General features: G+C 41.4%; 1 protein-coding gene across 1 annotated transcript; it reads right to left on the bottom strand.

Moving 5' to 3' along the window:
- Window positions 1–1,894: 1,894 nt before the first annotated feature.
- On the bottom strand, window positions 1,895–19,706 carry tmem59l (transmembrane protein 59-like). The gene is made up of 8 exons (XM_010871710.4): window positions 19,402–19,706; window positions 13,729–13,834; window positions 10,162–10,256; window positions 9,810–9,962; window positions 5,089–5,194; window positions 4,787–4,907; window positions 4,312–4,429; window positions 1,895–3,722 (listed from the first exon to the last, which is right to left on the bottom strand). Exons 1-8 carry the CDS (start codon window positions 19,564–19,566, stop codon window positions 3,564–3,566), a joined length of 1,023 nt encoding a protein of 340 aa, XP_010870012.1. The 5' UTR covers window positions 19,567–19,706; the 3' UTR covers window positions 1,895–3,563.
- Window positions 19,707–19,930: the final 224 nt, after the last annotated feature.

Here is a 19,930-nt window from a genome sequence, read left to right on the forward strand (position 1 = left end):
TCCTGCAGACAGTCTGGATGGGTCACGTTACTGGAGCGGAGTTACAATGAGATATAAGGTTCAGTCTGTAGAGCCGCTGGGAGACTCAGCCCCCGGAGTGCTCCTGAATGGCTGTAGGGGGGCATTGTTTGCCACTCCACCCTGGATGTGTCAGGAGCTCAGCCAGCCAGTCTCCAGACTGACTCATCCCCTCCACCACGAACAGGCTTCTGCTCAAGTTATGAGGGAGAATGTCTTTCCCTCATTATGGGTCCTGATGAAGCTGGGGGCCATGTTTAAATATGCACCACAACACATTGTTTTCACCCTGTGTAATATTCACACAGCCTGGCTGGCCATTATGGAGATAGGCTGAGGGTGAGCAAATGGACATCTTGCAAATAGGAAGACGTTAATATCTATGAAGTGGAGGAAGCCAGGGAAGAAACACACGAAGACAATTTTGGAATAGCTGTAGAGATTAATAAACCATGACTCTTTTCAGGATCATTATGACTGATATGAAATCCCCATTCAGAGCCAGAAGTCTGAGATTATAATTTTGCAAAATTCAAAGATATGTGTTTGTAATGTTTCATTGCTCCGCCATAGAACATGATTAAATCCTAGTCGTGCCTTCTGTACTGTAAATCCCTAAGGAGGTGTTAGGGTTCACTCCAGTGCATGCATTTCATGTACGCATAATAAACCATAGGGTATTTTCACATAAGAAATTAGGGTTTATAAGATCCTTGGTACATGGACATAAATATTGAGGTGGGAATAAACATTGTGATGGACAGAAACATGATATGTTTGACATATTTCGGCATTAGTATTTGTTTCTAAGCCAGGTTACACCATCTTGTGGAGACACAGCACATAGGAGAGCCAAGTTCACACCTTGAATTGAAACATATGGTGCCGTCACATCAAAGATGTGTCCAGAAGCACACATAGGGTAACATGTGCTTCTTTTAAAAAAAATTTTAAGACTTGTAAAGTCAAACATTCACCATAGAAGATGAGATTGATTGATTCTCATGAAAATGATTATTATTATTGATATTATTTTATTGGTTTGTGAGGGGTGTTTATACTTGAACAGAAACAGTTGGAAAATACAGTTTTCCTGAAAGACAATGCTGCAGCAGAGTGGCTTACACCGCAGGACGAGTCGAAGGCCACAACCAAGCGTATTTCTAATACGAACATTTGCACAACATTGCAGTACATTCCCATAAGATCCATATAACTGGGCCCTGACAGCAGTAAAAGACAGGTTTGAAATTCTAACTGGAAAATCAAAACATATAAATTATTTTTGAATATGGCTTGGCAGATTGAAAAAGTTTGACTGTGTCAGACAGTAGAATTCAGGAGGCACAAACCTAGAACAGGGAAACATGAAACCAGTAAGCTGCTTTGGCGCCACCATGTGGAGAAAATCCTATAGCCTATTCGTTTTTTCCCCAAGTTAATTTCATGCAATCATAAGTGTACAGTGATACTTGGATTTTATTCTGAATCAGTATCCACCCCAAAAAAAGCAACAGTTAACTGACCCCTTTACAAGCTGTAAATGGAGCAGGGAAAAAACATGTCAGCCACACTCTAACGTGTGTCTTTTGTCTGGACAGAAGGGTTCCTAATGAGTTCCAGATGCATTTGGTGTGGTTCCCTAACTTCTTCCCTGCAACTGAAATGTCTCACAGGGGAGTACAGAGTTTCTGAAATAACACAGAAAAGTCTGGGGAGATCTTGTGATAAAGTTTAGGCTGTTTTTACACATAATCGGAATGATAGTGTATTGACAATTGTAATGATGCGACTAAATTGATATATATAAAATACTTAATTTATAATTCATAGATGAGCTACATGGGTGCAGTGACACAAAACCATTATGTAATCACCTTGTTTAACATGAAAACACTTTATTCATCATGTCATGTCTTTAATTAAAAACGAATAAATTAAAATGTTACAGTTTGAAACTCCAATCGTTAAGGTGTAACCTTCACTAGACACAGGATGGATTTTGAATGGCTTATATATGCACAGTAAGTCCATACTGCCTCTTTCCTTAAATCATGAGCTTATAATGATAACATAACATCCTATTCAACATTTAACAGAAACCAAAAAAATCATAAGTCTACATTAGTTTCCTGCCATATTGAAATGAGTGGCTTTATTTACTGTGTTGTAGCATACTAGCATGCACAGTGACCAAGCAAAATGAAAAGGTACAGTAGCTTTACTGGACATCAACAGCACTGAGGAGAGGACTGAAATCTCATTGATTATTTAAGTTCATAACAAAGGTCTATTCTAAAAGCCTTGCATTGTGTATCACATTGGTCATCCCTTTGCTATGTGCTTGTACAAAACAGTCTACTATTATAAAGCGCATTGGCACATGTAAAAGCGTAAGAGCTTATAGGTCTAATCCTTGAGGATATTTAGTAATAATAAAAGGGGTACAATGTCATATTACAGTCGTTGCACTATGATAGATTTGGATAGATGAGCATTTACATTTATTGATTCTGAATAAATACAAAAAGGCATACGTAAATACACACAATGATTGGGTGGTTCACTTCCAGTTTAATTCAGCACCAATTACTGTGATTTTCCTCACACACACACACACACACACACACACACACACACACACACACACACACACACACACACACACACACACACACACACACACACACACCACACACACACACACACACACACAGACACACACACTTAGCGGAGGCTGTGCCAAATATCATTTTAGCTCATATCCTTTTTCTGCCAAATGTCAAATTCAATGATATGAGTATTACATCTGATCTCTGAATTCCCTTTCATGCATTGTGTGAGGAAAATTATAAATACAATTTATTTCCTTCTCTTAGGTGTTATTTGCTTCTCATATTTCACGTTAGTGATGATCAAGCAGAGCATCAAAGGTGAACACTGGTAGCTATTGTCCCCTGCAGTGTTCACAATGTACTGTAGCTTTCAAAGCATTTTGAACATCTCAATACCTTTTCTCTTTGCAAGTCACCAATTAATTCCAAAAAAATGTAAGAGCATGAGGAAAATTGTAATTCACCTTCAATCTGAATTCTAGTCCTTGTCCTTTCCTTTCCCCCCTTGACATCAAAAGCCAGAAAAGCGTTAAGCTTACATTCACCTTTTCTCCTTGACTTTCTCATAGGCGGATCAAAGTAGTTACATTTAATATAGTTACACTGTCTATTAAGGAAGCCTTAAGCAATTGCACTGTCATATATAAAACGATATGTAGAAGAAGGTGGTGACAAACTGATCTTCAAGCTCTTAGTGAGATCTACCAATGGACAGTATGAATCTTGAAAAAGAGTATTCTACACAGTGACAAACATAACAAGCTATCGGATGGGCAGACTCACTAGAGAAAACAACACTGAAGAGATGGGGCCATGCATTTATAAAAGAAAAACAATATTTGTGTTTCTGCCCCACCACCCTTTTTCTCTGAGGGAGCATTTTACGATAATGTTAACCAAGACACTAGAGGACCAATCACATTGGTCCCCTTAGAGAGAAGTCTTGTTTAGGTCAACCTTGACTGGCACTGGTCCCGCCTCCTCGCTTTCCTCTGGTTGGTCGATGGCTACAGCGATCACGGGACTAAGGTGGTAGGGGCTAACTTTCTGGACGTCATCTAGAAACTCCTTGTCTCCGTTGATACTCAGCTGGAATAAATAATCAGTCATTAATTCCCACAAACAGACATTTTCCCATTGTGTTTAGGCCGTGTCCCCTCCCAGGCAAACACATGGTAAGACGTAACACTCCAGCGAGTTAACAATTCCTCTAACAAGCGGAGACTGTAGGACCGTTGCTGGTTAGCCATTTTTCTTCTGAAATACAGAGGCAGGCAGTTTTGCCTGGTTTGATGTGCCGCTCTGGTTCCATGTTTACCTGTGTTTTGATGTGGCGCTCTGGTACCGTGTTTACCGGTGTTTTGATGTGCCGCTCTGGTTCCGTGTTTACCTGTGTTTTGATGTGCCGCTCTGGTTCCGTGTTTACCTGTGTTTTGATGTTCCGCTCTGGTACCGTGTTTACCTGTGTTTTGATGTGCCGCTCTGGTTCCATGTTTACCTGTGTTTTGATGTGCCGCTCTGGTTCCGTGTTTACCTGTGTTTTGATGTGCCGCTCTGGTACCGTGTTTGCCTGTGTTTTGATGTGCCGCTCTGGTTCCATGTTTACCTGTGTTTTGATGTGCCACTCTGTTTCCGTGTTTACCTGTGTTTTGATGTGCCGCTCTGGTTCTGTGTTTACCTGTGTTTTGATGTGCTGCTCTGGTGCTGTAACCAGGCTGGCACAGCTCAGCCACAGCATCACCATGATGGACAGGAAGAGGCAGGCGGCTAGGATCCAGCGCGGCAGCCCGGAGCGCCTGACGGAACAAGGGGGGGGGGGGGGGGGGGTTAGGTGATGACACAGGCCCTAACTCGTTAAACTATTAAATTACAGGACCCAGAAGGGTCGATTTGGTTAAATCAGCGGTTCTTAAACCTCTCCTGAGGACCCCCAGCCATTCCATGTATAGAGTGCTTTCACCCTGTGATTGCTGAAGTCTAAATAGGCTCTTAGATGTATTCCAGAGCTAGCACACCTGAAGCAATTTTCCAACTAATCATCAGTCACTTGACTACTTGATTGAGGTGAGCCCGTTCAAGGCTACAACATGTGAGAAACCAGGGCGCTCCAGGAGAGGCTTGAGAACCACTGTCCCTGTTCAATATATCCTCACCTTGACATGCAGCCCAGGAAGTCATGCTCAGCGCTGGTGTCCTCTGCATGCTGCTGGACCGCTGGGTGCTTCCCTTTTCCTCCTCCCCTGGCTACTCCCTTCTCCCCATGCCCTTTAACTCCTGTGCAGAAGTGAACACGGAGGAGTAATGGAGCTTGTAATGTGAAACATGTGTACGCTAATTTCAGCCCTCTGAGATCAATAGGGCGCGTTCTATTTTCTTATGTCCACGTGTACATTTCTCATCAGTGTGTCTGTTGCATGTCAGCCTGTAACCGAGCTGCAGGCACTCGGCTACTCACCGTGGGGTCTCTGTGTGTGGGAGTGGACCTGAGGCCACGGCGTGTCTGCCACACTGGAGCGGGGAGCCTGCAGCTCCGGCAGAGTGTACTCCATCTCCGGCTGGCTCTGGTGGAAACGCAACCAAAGTCATCACATGTAATGATTCCCTAGAACATTACAGAAAAAGGGAGCCGTTCAACACGGTGAGGTTAAAACATGAGCTTTAACTAAGAACACTTGGACAGGTACATCCGAAAAAGACGCAGCTGCTCTTTTAGGTATAGTGCGACCACGATTACTCATAGAAATGACAATACTTGCTGGTTACTTAGGTAGTATGTTCTGTTGTAGGCCAGGCACTATCTACCTCAGCCATCTGCAGACTTCCAAAATACCAAACACTACAATACAGTACTAGAATCGAGCCAATTATTCACACCGTGTAATGGTTAAACTGAGCATAGATATTTTGGTTAGAAACGGACGGATGACACATGCCCACCGGCCACAGTAACAAGCTCCTGATTGGCTGTATTGACACGTGTCTAGCTGGTGGATGGACAGACGGCGTGCGCATATTGGCCCTGGCGACGCACTTACAGGGGGAGGGGGCTACTACAGGGGGCTACTGGAGGGGGGAGATGCAGCACCTCCAGTACCCCCCGAAACCTTCAGCACCCAAGAAACCTCCAGCACCCCTAATTCCTGCAGCTATGGAATGACATCCTTCTGAGGTGTAGATTGAACAGTGCTGAAGCCTCTTTTTTGCCATTTTTTTGGCCCATCTGTTAGCTAGTAGGATTCTTGTCATTCTTCTTCCAGCTCCTCATCTGCTACTGACTGGATGTTTTTTCATCCCTCCGTTCTTGTTAAGCTGTAGACACTGTTGTTCATTGAAAGCCCTGGTTGTCAGTCTTTCCAGAGTAACTGGAACAAGCACATCTGCCACGATCAACAATTAAAGACGAATTCCAGGCCTTTTCCAAATAATTAGAAAAAACTGAACCCTCCATTTTGTTCTGGATGTGTTTTCAGTTGTAAGTAAAATCTCTGTCATACCTCATCGAAGTTTGAAAGCGAGTGGTTTCGCTGGCATGGGGCAAACATCGGCACATACCGTACACGACAAAGAGTTGCATTTTCTGGAAGCCTTTTGGGCTTGACAGCACCCAAAGTTCAATAAAACAGTAACTGAGTGCCTTGCCAACTGTCTGACTGCTTGATGTTATGGCCACGTAACTCACGGTCTGTTGGAGCCATCCATTTTCATGAACAACTGGTGTACCTATTACAAATGGCCACAGAGCATATAGTAGACAGTATAGATTGTTCTTTGTCACACTGGTAGAATATAAATCAGCTTTTCTTTCTAAGGTCATTTAAAGGACCCCATGGCTGCCCATTGCTGAGGCTATACCGACTGGTCCACCATTCACCATCTCTGAGGAATGGAAAGGTCACTTGCCTTGTAAAATATCTCTGAAAGAAGACCTTAAAAAAATAGCAATTGTACAGTACAGTGCGTGAGCAAACATGCATCAGTTATGTTAAGTTAAATTAAATCTCTGTGTGTGTAGAGACACACACACACACAGCTCTATCAGCAGAGGCATGATTGTGCGTTTCATTATAGAGACAGTGTTTCTGGCTCCCCTGGAGAACTCATTAAAAGAGGATTTTGGTTACCCTCTACTGAGCACTTTAAACTCTGTGTACTCCAGGTAAGAGGAGGCTTTGCTGCTGAGTGAATCTGACATTTTAGCCGATCAATATGAATAGCCTGAATGAAACAAGTATTGTCTCACTCTGAGACAAAAAGTATATGATCACCTCTGTTCATATATGGGAAATACTCATACTGTGGATCCGATTGATTAGCACCATCAAGTCAATTGTAATAAAAATTGAAAAGAAAATGAAAGAAAGAAAATTGAAAAGAAAATGAGAAAATCATTAGCATTTCTCTAAATAAAGTAATGCGGTCTGTTTATATTTGTAAATTACAGACAGCATTTAGAGACAATTGTTCCAGTGCAGATTTAAAGAATTCAATTAAAGAATTCAATTAGTTTAGTCATCAGTAGAATACAGGGCCACCAAAAGTAATTTCTGTTTTTAACCCAATCACAAGTGCAGGGGGCTGACACATTGGGGCCCGGTATACTGCCTTGCTCAAGGACAAAGCGATTTTCACAGTGACAGACTTGATAGAGCAACAGTTTGACTGCTGTAGCAATGCTCTAATTGCTAGGCTTTCCACCATAGTGACAGATGATTGAGGTAGTCTCAGTATAAAATCCCCCATATCCTGGCTGTCACTCATTCCGAATAATGGTTAAGGGTGAGTAACAATTGCACTTGTTGGATATCCTAACTCTGGCTGGATTTTAATATGAAAAAACATCCCTTTGCAGACTAGCAAAATGTGACTTCCAGGCCAGATGCTGCCTGTAAACCAGGAGTTTGTCATACCACTGATTATATGTACATTAGGCCTTTAAAGTAGGATTTACAATACACACTATACATTTAGTTTTAAAGGCTAATACATCTGGTGGAACCCTTCGTAAAGATCGTTCTAGAACCCTTCATGGATGGTTGTAGATTGAAACCTCTGCAAAGGGTTACAGCTAGCACAAAAATCGCTTCCCCAATGGGGCCAACCCGATGAACACTATATGGTTCTACCTTTTTTAAGGGCATGTAGTAGACAATAAGGCTCGTGACGCGTCTGCCTCTTAGAAAATAACAACAGTTTAACCAGATTGTCTAAGTCATTTCCCAATAACATTTATCGATAGCAGTGCTTTTACAAAGCGCATTGGACCCAGATGTAACATTGGTGGCAGAGGCAACGTGAAGAGGGAACATATGAGGAGGTTGGCAGTCATTGGCTACAGACTGGGGACTGAGGGCTTCAGTAAGAGCAGGTCTGCCCCCTGACAGACATCTGTCATGCATTATGGCACAGAATACTAAAGGTGCTCTAGCTTCAGAGGCTCAGAGAGCATGGGACGGAGGGATCTGTTTCCAAACCAGCTCCCTTCCCTTATAAATGCTTTCTTTTATTTGGGTTCACTTTCTTTTAAAGGGAGGGGAATGTCATAGAAATAATATCTCCATATCTCACTGATTCTTTCAAGGGGGGGGGACCCCATATCATGTGCATGTTGGACCCAGAAGAAATTGAAACAAGACTCCAACCCCTTTTCCAAACAAGCACTCTCCCCCAATCAGTGCTGAGAGGGCCATGTCCGCTGTGTTTACTCCCTGTCAGCCCAGAGGAAACAGTTTGATTCTCCCTGATTACCTTGGAGGAGCACTCCTGAAACACTGGGAGGCTGGGATGGCATGAGTAAGTGTGATTAAGAAGGAGGCTTCCACTTATCCCACGTCAAACGTGGGCAAGAGACGGATGGATGTTACCCAACTGGAGCTCTGCCCACGCTCCGAGAGGCAGCTACAGGGACGGAGGGCCTGCTGCTTGTAAGACCGGGACTCAGACTGCATCCCTCAGATCCAGGTGGCTGGCCTGGAGCAATCAGAGAAGCTGCTTTGATCACATTTGCATCCAAACACAAACTGTTTGGGAAAAAAGCAAGTGGGTAACCCATATTAATATAGGACCCAGGTGGTCTGCGTCATGTTGAACTAAAGCCTAATTGTGACAGGCGGGATATCAATCTCCAGATGGTTGCGTGTATCAAGACCACATTAGCCCTGTGAGCTAAAGCCTAAAAAGTGCTTGGAAATATAGTCTCCATTCTACATGTGTAACTCCCAAAGCAAAATACCTCTGTTTACATCTGGTTTTCCATCTATTTTCTAAAGATAAATTCACATTTCTTTAATTAAGCGATTAAGTGAATGGAGAGAACAACTCATTCAACAGTACATTGATTTAAAGACAAATTCCTTGTCCCAAATAGACTTTCTACTCAAAACTAAGCCCAGGTGCCATTCAGTCTACACAGTGTTTCTCTTACTCTCTCTAAAAAAAAGAACTCGTAAGAACTTGTTGAAAAATGTATTTGGCTCATACTCACTTTGATGCCCGGAATTGACCTGTTTTAAAGTTTAGTGCAAAAAATACTACATACTCTGGACAAACTGCAAGCACTGCGGGTCTTCTAACAGTTTTCTTCGTGTCACGCCTAAGGCTCTGTCCTCCAACTGAATCCTTGTACCCTGACGTTCCCTGTCCAGCCCTCTGCAGAAGCTACTCAGCCTGAATGTCTGCAGCAGTGATTTGTATTGCAGAGGTGGCTTGGCTTTTCTTTGAGCTGTCCCTCAGCCTTAGTGTTCTGTTGTTTCTTCACCCCCAGTCAATCTGCCAAGCGGCTGGCAGCCAGCCAGTTGCCCACTAAACAACAGGCCTGCTAGCAAGCGCAGAGCTGTAGTATGTCACTGCCATAAAACACAGGCATCCATCCATCACACCTAAGGCTACAAAAAGACACCAAATGAAGAATGTTTTGTTGGTAATTTCACGTTGCCTCTATTTTATTTCCGGATTTACAGATCGCTTGTTGTTGTGGACTAAAGACTCCACCCAGCCTGTCACTTAATACTTCAAACACATGTACAATACTGATACTAGACACTGCTTTAACCCTCGCGTTTGAGGAAGGTTATATTCTGCCACCCCCCGAGGTTTGCTGTAAAGCCGTGTGGAGTTCAGGACACTCCCAAAATGAATACCGGCTCTCCCGCCGAGTGCCCCACACTGACAGCGTCTCACCTGGAAGACGACCACCTTGCCGTCGTCAGCCTGCAGGTAGAAAGTCCAGGTGGAGGAGATGAAGCTCTGAGCAGAGCTGACAATGTCGTTACACCAGCTGGACACAGTCTCCATCACAGAGGGGGGCTTGGGACGGTGCGCCATGGCCTTCAGCTGAAGGAGACAACGGGCAGCACAGAGTTCAGATGCCTTCGTTTACTGACAAAGTACGGTGACAGTGTGAAGGGGTGTTTATTAGGTGGGAGACACAGGTGTGTGTTTTTGTGTGTGTGTGTGTGTGTGTGTGTGTGACAGAGTCCGAGAGACAGAGTGAGAGAGGCCTAATAAATGTCTTCTGTGTAACTGTGCTCACCTTCCTCCTCTTGATCTCTGGTTCAGAGGGCTGGCTGGTACAACCAGTACTGCATGCCTCCTGTTCCAGCAACTTGCTGTAAGCTTCCTGGCAGGCTATGAAGAGAGAGAGAACATGAAGAGGAGAAAAAAAAAAGGTGCAAGAGAGAGAGGTGGGAAAATAGTCAAGAGGTGGGAAAATCATTTTACATCAATTTAGGTAATCCTGCATTACACACAAGCACACTAATACAGGTGTACAAAGCTCTTATAGACTTGTCTAAGAGGACTCAGATGTAATCGTTGCTAAACATATTTCTTACATAATCTAATGATTAATGAGGTGAAAGAACATTACAGCTGAACCCATTTCTATCCTACTGTCATACAACAGTAAAAAAATAAGAATTCACAGTGAAAATGCAAACGGGGTGAAACAACCCTGTCTGTACTAAAGACATGATGGCACGAATACAGTAAAAGGTATCTACCAGTGACTCTAATCCTGAGTTAGCACTGCCTCTTGAGTCCTTATTGCTTTTATTAGCAAAATATCCAAAAAAGGTTTTAAATGTTGGTAAGTACATTCATAAAATGTCTAGACAAAAATCTGGTTGTTAGTTACTTTTGTCATTTTGCCACAGACAATTATTTTGGCATAGTTGCTACATCAAACTGCTTATCCTGTTTATACTTATTCTACATTGGTCCCACGTGGTTCAAATCTTGGATACTGATTTCCTAAAAGCTGTGGTGTATGAAACCATATACCATGTGTATGACAAAAAAAGTAATTGTTACTATTCTAATTGTATTGTTAAAAGGCTTTTAAGCAATAAAGAACATCCAGGGTTTTTGAAATATTGCCATTACTTTGAAAAGTATTTAGACCCCTACATTTTCTCCCCATTCTGATGTGTTATAGATTTCATTTGCCATCGGTCTACACCCAATACCCCATAATCACAAATATCCAGAACCTTTGCCATGACACTCCAAATTGAACTCTATGATCATCCTTAAGTGTCTCCAGAACCTGATTGGAGTCCGTCTGTTGCAAATTCAATTGATTGGACATTATTTAGAAAAGCACACATCTGTCTATATAAGGTTACACACCACTGTGCACATCAAAGCAAAAACCATGCCATGAAGTCCAAGGAACTCCCTGTAGATCTCAGAGATAGAATTCTGTTGAGGCATACAATACCAGTCAAACTTTGGACACACTTATCCTTTCACTTGAAAAGATACGTGTAAAGATTGTGAATATATATTTTTAAAGAACTATTCAACCAGAAGCACACAACCAAGGCTGTGTATTATGTACAACCCGTTTCCAAAAAAGTTGGGACACTGTAAAATATAAAGAAAAACCAAATGCAATGATGTGCAAATCATTTAACCTCCTAAGACCTGAGCTTTGATAATGTATGCATTTGTAATTTCTGAGATTAGCAGGACCTGATAAGTATTATATCTTAGCATTGTCTTAGAACAGGAAGTACTTTTCAGAAGAAAACATGTCCTTGTATGATGACCTTGGGTTTATTTTACTGAAACAGTGTCCTCATATGTGGATACAGGGTCTCAGGAGCTTAAACCCTATATTCCATATAACATAGTACAAAGACAACATATCAAATGTTGAAACTGAGAAATGTTCTTGTTTCTGAAATGTCCAGAAAGAAATTTGATGCCAGCAACATGTTCCAAAAAAAGCTGGGACAGGGGCAACAAAAGACTGGAAGAGTTGCGTAATACTAAAAACTGGTGGAACATCTCACAACTAATTAGGTTGATTAGCAACAGATCAGCAACATGATTGGGTATAAGAAGAACACCATAGAGAGGATGAGTCTTTCAGAAGTAAAGATGGGGAGGGGTTCACCACTCTGTGAAAGACTGAGCAGGAAAATAGTGCAACAATTTAAGAATAACATTTCTCAATGTCAAATTGCAGAGTTTGGGGATCTCATCATCTACGACCAGAGATCTGTGTAAGGACATCAGGGATAAACTTGTAGACTTGCACAAGGCTGGGATGGACTACAGTACAATAGGCAAGCAGCTTGGTGAGAAGGCAACAACTGTTGGTGCAATTATTAGAAAATGGAAGAAGTTCCAAGATGACGGTCTCCCTCGGCCTGGGGCTCCATGCAAGATCTCACCTCGTGGGGCATCAATGATCATGAGGAAGGTGAGGGATCAGCCCAGAACTACACGGCAGGACCTGGTCAATGACCTGAAGAGAGCTGGGACCACAGTCTCAAAGAAAACCATTAGTAACACACAACGCCATCATGGATTAATATCCTGCAGCGCACGCAAGGTCCCCCTGCTCAAGCCAGCGCATATCCAGGCCCATCTGAAGTTTGCCAATGACCATCTGGATGATCCAGAGGAGGAATGAGAGGTCATGTGGTCTGATGAGACAAAAATAGAGCTTTTTGGTCTAAACTCCACTCGCCGTGTTTGGAGGAAGAAGAAGGATGAGTACAACCCCAAGAACACCATCCAAACCGTGAAGCATGGAGGTGGGAACATCATTCTTTGGGGATTATTTTCTGCAAAGGGGACAGGACGACTGCACCGTATTGAGGGGAGGATGGATGGGGCCATGTATCGCAAGATCTTGGCCAACAACCTCCTTCCCTCAGTAAGAGCATTGAAGATGGGTCGTGGCTGGGTCTTCCAGCATGACAACGACCTGAAACACACAGCCAGGGCAACTAAGGAGTGGTTCCGTAAGAAGCATCTCAAGGTCCTGGAGTGGCCTAGCCAGTGTCCAGATCTGAACCCAATAGAAAATCTTTGGAGGGAGCAGAAAGTCTGTTTTGTCCAGCGACAGCCCCGAAACATGAAGGATCTGGAGAAGGTCTGTATGGAGGAGTGGGCCGAAATCCCTGCTGCAGTGTGTGCAAACCTGGTCAAGAACTACAGTAACTCACTGTAGTAGCAAACAGGTTTCTATACCAAATATTAAGTTCTGCTTTTCTGATAAAATGCAATAAAATGCTAATTCATTAATTAAAAATCATACAATGTGATTTTCATTCACAGTTGATGAGTACCTATGATAAATATTACAGACTTCTACATGCTTTGTAAGTGGGAAAACCTGCAAAATCGACAGTGTATCAAATACTTGTTCTCCCCACTGTATCTGCCCACCTGGATTTTTAAACTGGTCATCTGATTCTAAAATACCTGCTACAGAGCCTATATATGAAGTAATCCAATAATGTGTCATCAACCAGCTTGTTTCTTTAAAACCTTTCATTGATTAAGAAAGGTGTCTTCGTGACCCCATACTTTGTGAAGGACACTTTGGGGTGGACACTCACCTGCCTCTATCGATGAGAGATTGTTTGAAATAGACAAAATCTTGTTAGGATCTTTAATGGAGCAAAATAATTCATCTCTTTCAATAATGGAGCATTTTTTTAATTACAAAAACCAACCAGCAATTGGACGTCAAATATCGGAGGGTATATGCAGGTAGTTGTCACCAAATGCCAGGGCTTAAAATAACTGTAATCAGATTTTTCTAATTGTCCTATCTAGCTGGCCAGTCAGACTTTCTTACCTCCTTCACACTCCTCTCGGCTGGTGTTGAAGCCAGCATTGCCATTGACAAACTGACAGATGGAGTAGAGACGGCAACCACGGTGACATGCATTCAGTATGGAGTCCTTCGGGAGAGAAAGAAAAATATAGGAGTACATTATATATGGAGTACACTATTTATGACTGTTTAAAACATAGCAGATATCCTATGTGTGGTAAAATGTTGCTATACCACACATAGGATTGCATAGAGTGGCAACTTGACAGGCATAGTATTCACCCCCTTGGACTTCTCCACATTGTGTTCCAATATGAAATCAAAATGAATTTAATTTAGTTCATGACACTGTTCATCAAGAGTCCATAATGTCAAAATGAAAAATAAAATCTACAAATTCTTGTTCATTATTTCCAAATACAAAACAGAAAAACATGGTTGCATAAGTATTCACCCCTGTATATATTTAGTCAAAATTTAGTCAAAAAGAGGCACCTTTGGCAACAATTACAGCCACGGATCTATTTGACTAAGTCTACTACTGCAGCTTCACAAATCTCGACACAGCAATTCTTGCCCATTCATCCTCTCATTACTGCTCAAGTTCCATTAAGTTGGATGGGGATCTTTGGTGAAACAGCAATTTTCATGCCTACATTTATTCTCAATTGGATTAAAGTCCAGGCCCCTCCAGGATATTGCAATTTTTTGGGGGTCACTGTTCTGCTGGGAGCTGAATCTTCTCCCAAGTTCTAGGTCTCTTGCAGACTACAGCAGGTTTTGCCTGAGGATTTCTGTGTACTTTGTTGTTTACATTATTGCCAAAAAGCTCTATTTTGGTCTCATCCGACCATAGAATCTCTGTCCACTTAGTCTCAGAGTATCCCACAGGCCTTCTGGCAAACTCTGGCAGAGTTTTTTTCTTTTTGCCAATCTCCAATGAAGGCCACTTTTGTCAAACACTCAGGAAATTGTTGGAGTACGTGCAGTGTCTCCCAGCTTAACCGTGGAAGACTGTAAATCCTTTGGACTTATTTAGAGTTGCAATATGCCTCTTCTTGGCCCTCCAGACCAATGCTCTTCTCGCATGGATACTCAGTTTTTAAGGATGATTATTCTAGATAGATTCTCAGTTGTGCCATATTCTCTCCATTTCCTAATAATAGAGATATTCACTTAGAGATTTTCATCCTAACCTTGATTGATGCTTCTGAAGGACCTTTTTCCAGATTGACTTTAATTTTCCTTCATCTTCATTATAATTTTTTTTTAGGATTTTTTTTTTTTAACCAACTGTTAATACCTACGAAAGACAGGTGTATTTTACTGGAAATCATGTGAAACACCTTAACTGCTAACATGTGGATTCCATTCAACTAATTATGTGACTTCAAGACATTTAAGGACAATTGGTTGCCCCACATCTCATTCAGGTGTGTCCTACCAAAGGCGGTAAATCAATTATATTATGTTTAATATTTGTAATTCATTTAGAAAAAGATGCAACAAGATTACTTTATTTTTTACTTTGACATTGTGAACTTCTTTGTGTTCATCAGAGACAGATTAAATCAATTTTGATATCATGTTGTAACACAATAAAATCTGGAAAAGTCCAAGGAGGGTGAATATTTTTTTACCGCCACTGTATAGGGTGCACTTGCTCAAGTGCATAGCTAATGGTAGCTAGAAATAAATAATTTAAAATTCAGCTACAGTATGTGACACAAGCAAAAAATGTTTGCTAATATTACATAACAAATAGATCTGAAAGTAAATGCCATGTTGATGATGAAGTTAATTGGCTAGCTACAGATCAAAAGATGTAAATTTGCCCAATTTGATTGCAAGGAAATCTGTTGTATTGATGAGCTCTTCAAGAGTATAATACTACAATCCCTTCAAAACAGTTTAAGTGGAAGTGAAGAGAATGAACAAAGAGAATGGTTACTTTGTGCAGCCTCCCCTTGCAAGGATAACAACACTGAGCCTCTCTTTCTGATGAACATTCTAACATATTGTAAGGGTTCTTACAACATTACTCCATACAGAATCTTCACCAATCCTTGAAATATTTCTGTTTGCACTTATGGAATGCCCTCTTCAATTCCAACTACATGTTTTCAATGGCCATGGCAACATTTTGATTGTGGTTAATTAATTATTTCGATGTGTTCTTGGGTGGGGTCACTTCTTGCTGGAAGATGGAATTGAGGTCAAGTTTCAGCTTCCTGGTAGAGACAATCAGGTTTTGGATTAAAATATTGTAGCGACCTTGGTAGGGCCGCTACTCGCCCCTCCAAAAGGGATATCCCTATTTGGAGCAGTGGGTAGTGTGCCCTGCCTGGGGAGCTGAAGGTCACAGGTTCAAGACACTGCCCTGCCAGACTACAATATCTTGGAACTTGTTACATTTCCTGATGCTGTCACAATGAAGGGAGGCCACAAATTTCATCACAGCAAAAAGTTCTGATAAGACAATACTACTAAAGACTGTGTGAGCAAAACAAGTGTGACACACCACTTGAACACAGAGTGTCCAGGCTACTTGACATTGCTGTGACTTCCAATCAATTTGTGAGATTCAATTCCAGCACAGAAATGTCCTCCCAAATGTATCTTCTTACAAAAACAATTGTTGGAACCACACTGATTGGGCTATAAAGGAACTGTGGATTCAGTAAATTGTTAGTTGAATTCCTGATCAGTTAGGCACACAGGAGCTGTTTGAAGGCGTGTCCATTTGCTCTTTCAATTGAGGACTAACTGATAAAAGCATAGAAACAGAATCATTATAAAATATAGGTCAATCGAAGTCGTCAAGAGAAACGGAATCTCCTTTTTTTGCTACCTAGCTCTTTTGACATGCTTTCGAAAACTGGAATGATTAGAGATATCATTAAAGGTCAACATCGCTATATTTTCAAGATTTTGTTCAAACCAACAAATCTTTAAAAATGTAATTGCTAATTGCAGAAAAAACAAACACTATGAACATTGTAAAGGAATTCTACATACTTTTAATAATGTTTTAGAAGTCAAAGTCAAATTATTTATCAAATGCACCAAATAACATAGCGTGATTTTGAACAATGAAATTCTTGTGACACGGCAGACTACATCTACGCAGTAAAAATTAGGAAATACAAAAAGCAAAAATATACAGAATGTTATCTAGCAGCAATTCCAAATAGAGAAGAAAGGGGTATATGAACAATATGGGTAGAAATATTAAATATTATAAATATTAGTGTGAACAGACCATAGCCTGGGTGGCTGTAGTCTTTTAAGATGTTCTGTGCTTTCCTATGGCATTGTGTATGCTAGATGCCTAGCACGGAGGGGAGATGGCAGCCCATGACATTCTCCGCAGACTTACCCACCCTCTGGAGGGCCTTGCAATCAGCAGCAGAGAAGCTGCTTTACCAGGCAGTAAAGCAGCCTAAAAGGATGCTCTCAACGGTTCACCTGTAAAGTTGGTGAGAGTTTTTGCAGACATGCCAAACGTCTTGAGTTTCCTCAGGAAGAATAGTCTCTTTTGGGCTGTTGGCACTGCCGAGTCCTGGACCAGGTGAGGCCATCTTTGATGAACACCAAGGAACTTGAAGTCAGAGACTCTCTCCATTTCAGCTCCATCGATGTGTATGGCATGACCCCCCCCTCCGCCACTTCCTGAAGTCCACGATCATCTCCTTAGTCTTGCAGACGTTGAGAGAGAGGTTGTTATGCTGGAATAATGTAGCCAGGTCCCCTACCTCCTCTCTGTAAGCGGTCTCATCGTTGTTGGAGATGAGACCCAGGATGCTAGTGTCTTAGCAAACTAAGGATGACGTTGGAGCTGTGTGTGGCCACACAGTCATGCAGGATCAACAGCCCCATAACATAAAATATCTATTACCATATTTTACAATAGGCATGAGTTTTTCCCTGTACAGACATGAATCTTTCGACATTGCCAAAGAGATCTATTTTCATTTCATCTGACCACAGCACACAGCCCCAATCCAAGTGCCAATACTTTTATGTAAATTCTAGGCAGCGCTTGACTTGGGATAAAAAGTGCAGGAACTGACAAATCGCACACTAGACTATATTCATGAAAATGTATGTGTTAATAAGGCTTGCCTAAAAAAGGAACCCACATGGCGATGGATGCAAATTAGTTTTACATGCATGTTTAACACTTTTTGTATCCAAGTGAAATAGGATGCCATGGAAGTATGCAAACATCTCTTTAATGCTGACATGTACTTAGAAAGTAAAATGTAAATGCAGATTATATTTGGTATGATTCTATTTATTAAAAAATCCTTATGAGAATTAATAATGCTGACATCTATCTTTTAAAGAAAAATAAATTCTGTTAAAAATACGTTTTTTTTGTTATTGTTTTATTATAAAATAAGATGTTTTTTCCATGTTTTTGAGCTCATTATCTGTGTTGTTCTTTATATACAAGCAATTTTGCTCATCTTGATCAAGGCTGGCAATCATTTTAGGTGACTGTGTTTCAACTGACAAATTCAAGACACAATCGTAATATTTTAAATGAGGTGAAGAATGATTGGTCTTGGGGGCACACGTGCAAATAATGTTGTGCCATGGAATGTTCTAATTGATTAGGATTTTTTCCATCCTGGTTCCACTAAAGCAGAACGAAACAGCGTCCCCGGGCGACTGACAAAGGAACGTGAAACAAACACAAACATTCCCCTTGTCCAACCATTAACTGTTTTACAGGCGTATTTACACTGTCAAGCATGTCATCCTTTCAATTTGCTGCGTTATTTCCCTGGTCACTGCAGATCTAGCGGGACTTGACTCATAATTCATGGTTCATTTATAGGTATTTATTTACTCCAACGTGTAAGATATAGTTAATAAATCCAAGAAAACTAAAAATATATCCAAGCAATGTAACTAAGATGTTAATCTGTTCCATTAATGAATCAAAGGCATACACTAGGGCCTATAGGCTGGTGCAGTGTTCTGAAAACAGGTGATTCCGCATAGTTCACGGAGATCCATTTTGCAGCTCTGCACTGCCCAGCATGTGTGAACCATACCTGAGCTGAGCATAGGCAAGCAGGTGAGAAAATAGCAGCCTAGTCGAGGGAGTTATCGTTATAGGAATATTTATGAGTATTTAAACATAGCTAGAATACTAATCAATTAGTTATTATTTACGTATGTTGCACGCGGTTCATAGACTAATAAATAGGCCAAAGTCGATTCACAATGAGGCAGGGAACCATTACAAGTTGCAATTCGCTTTTGAAGAACTGGTGTTCAGAATTGTAACGGGTGATCAGAGCAGCGAAAAGCGTAGAAATTGCGTCATAAAACGATATTTCTGGCCTAATGTCCAGAGTGCAGAAAGATAAGTAACCCCCTTATTATGCGATTGATAAGCAAACATAAACATGAAAGATAATGTATATGCATTGGCCATAAAGTATAGCCCACTAGACAACAGATTGACAGCATTTAAAGATAAAAGGGATGTCTATCGGTTATCGATAAACCGTATTCAATTCCGGATGTAGTCGTTGTCGAAAGTAGACTACTTATGGTAGCAAATCTAGTAAGAAAACAGACATTTCTGTCACACTGACGACGTATACCTAATATATTCAGATTTTCTCTAATTTCCCAAAATAGGTATATAGCGTTGGCAAGTAGGCTATCACTTACTTTAGCTGGACTTTTGTTTTTGATGGTGATCTGGCATTGCTTTTTGCAGTAATTGATGTCGCCTAGTTGGTTGTCAAATAGATCAGAAGACCCAGCCGCCAGCCCCGCAAGAAGCAGCGAGACGACAGTGGAGACACCGCACAACCTGACGCTGAACTGAAGCATTTCAAAGACGGATTTTATCACCACAGCTTGGACGAACACCGGAGGTCGGATGGATGTTGCTTCCAGCCTGATATCTATCTGCTTCAGTAATCTTTTGTCCCATGGTTTCGTGGTGTCGTCACTTCAAACATCATCACGCAGACGCTGCTGCGTTCCGCTTTCAATGTGCGCTCCGCACTTCACTGCAGTGCATAAAATATATGATTAAACATCTATACGCTAGGAACACAAATGTTCACTTGGTCAAAAATTAACCAGCCTGTTGTGGCTTAACATGGAAAAGCTAATTATATTGTTTCCATTGTTTTAATTCTCCCTGTTATAATAGGCCTACTTGTTTTTCAACTTTTTGTCTGAGCTCCTT

This window comes from Esox lucius, chromosome 8, assembly GCF_011004845.1.
Source record: "Esox lucius isolate fEsoLuc1 chromosome 8, fEsoLuc1.pri, whole genome shotgun sequence".
In the NCBI taxonomy this organism is placed as follows: domain Eukaryota; kingdom Metazoa; phylum Chordata; class Actinopteri; order Esociformes; family Esocidae; genus Esox; species Esox lucius.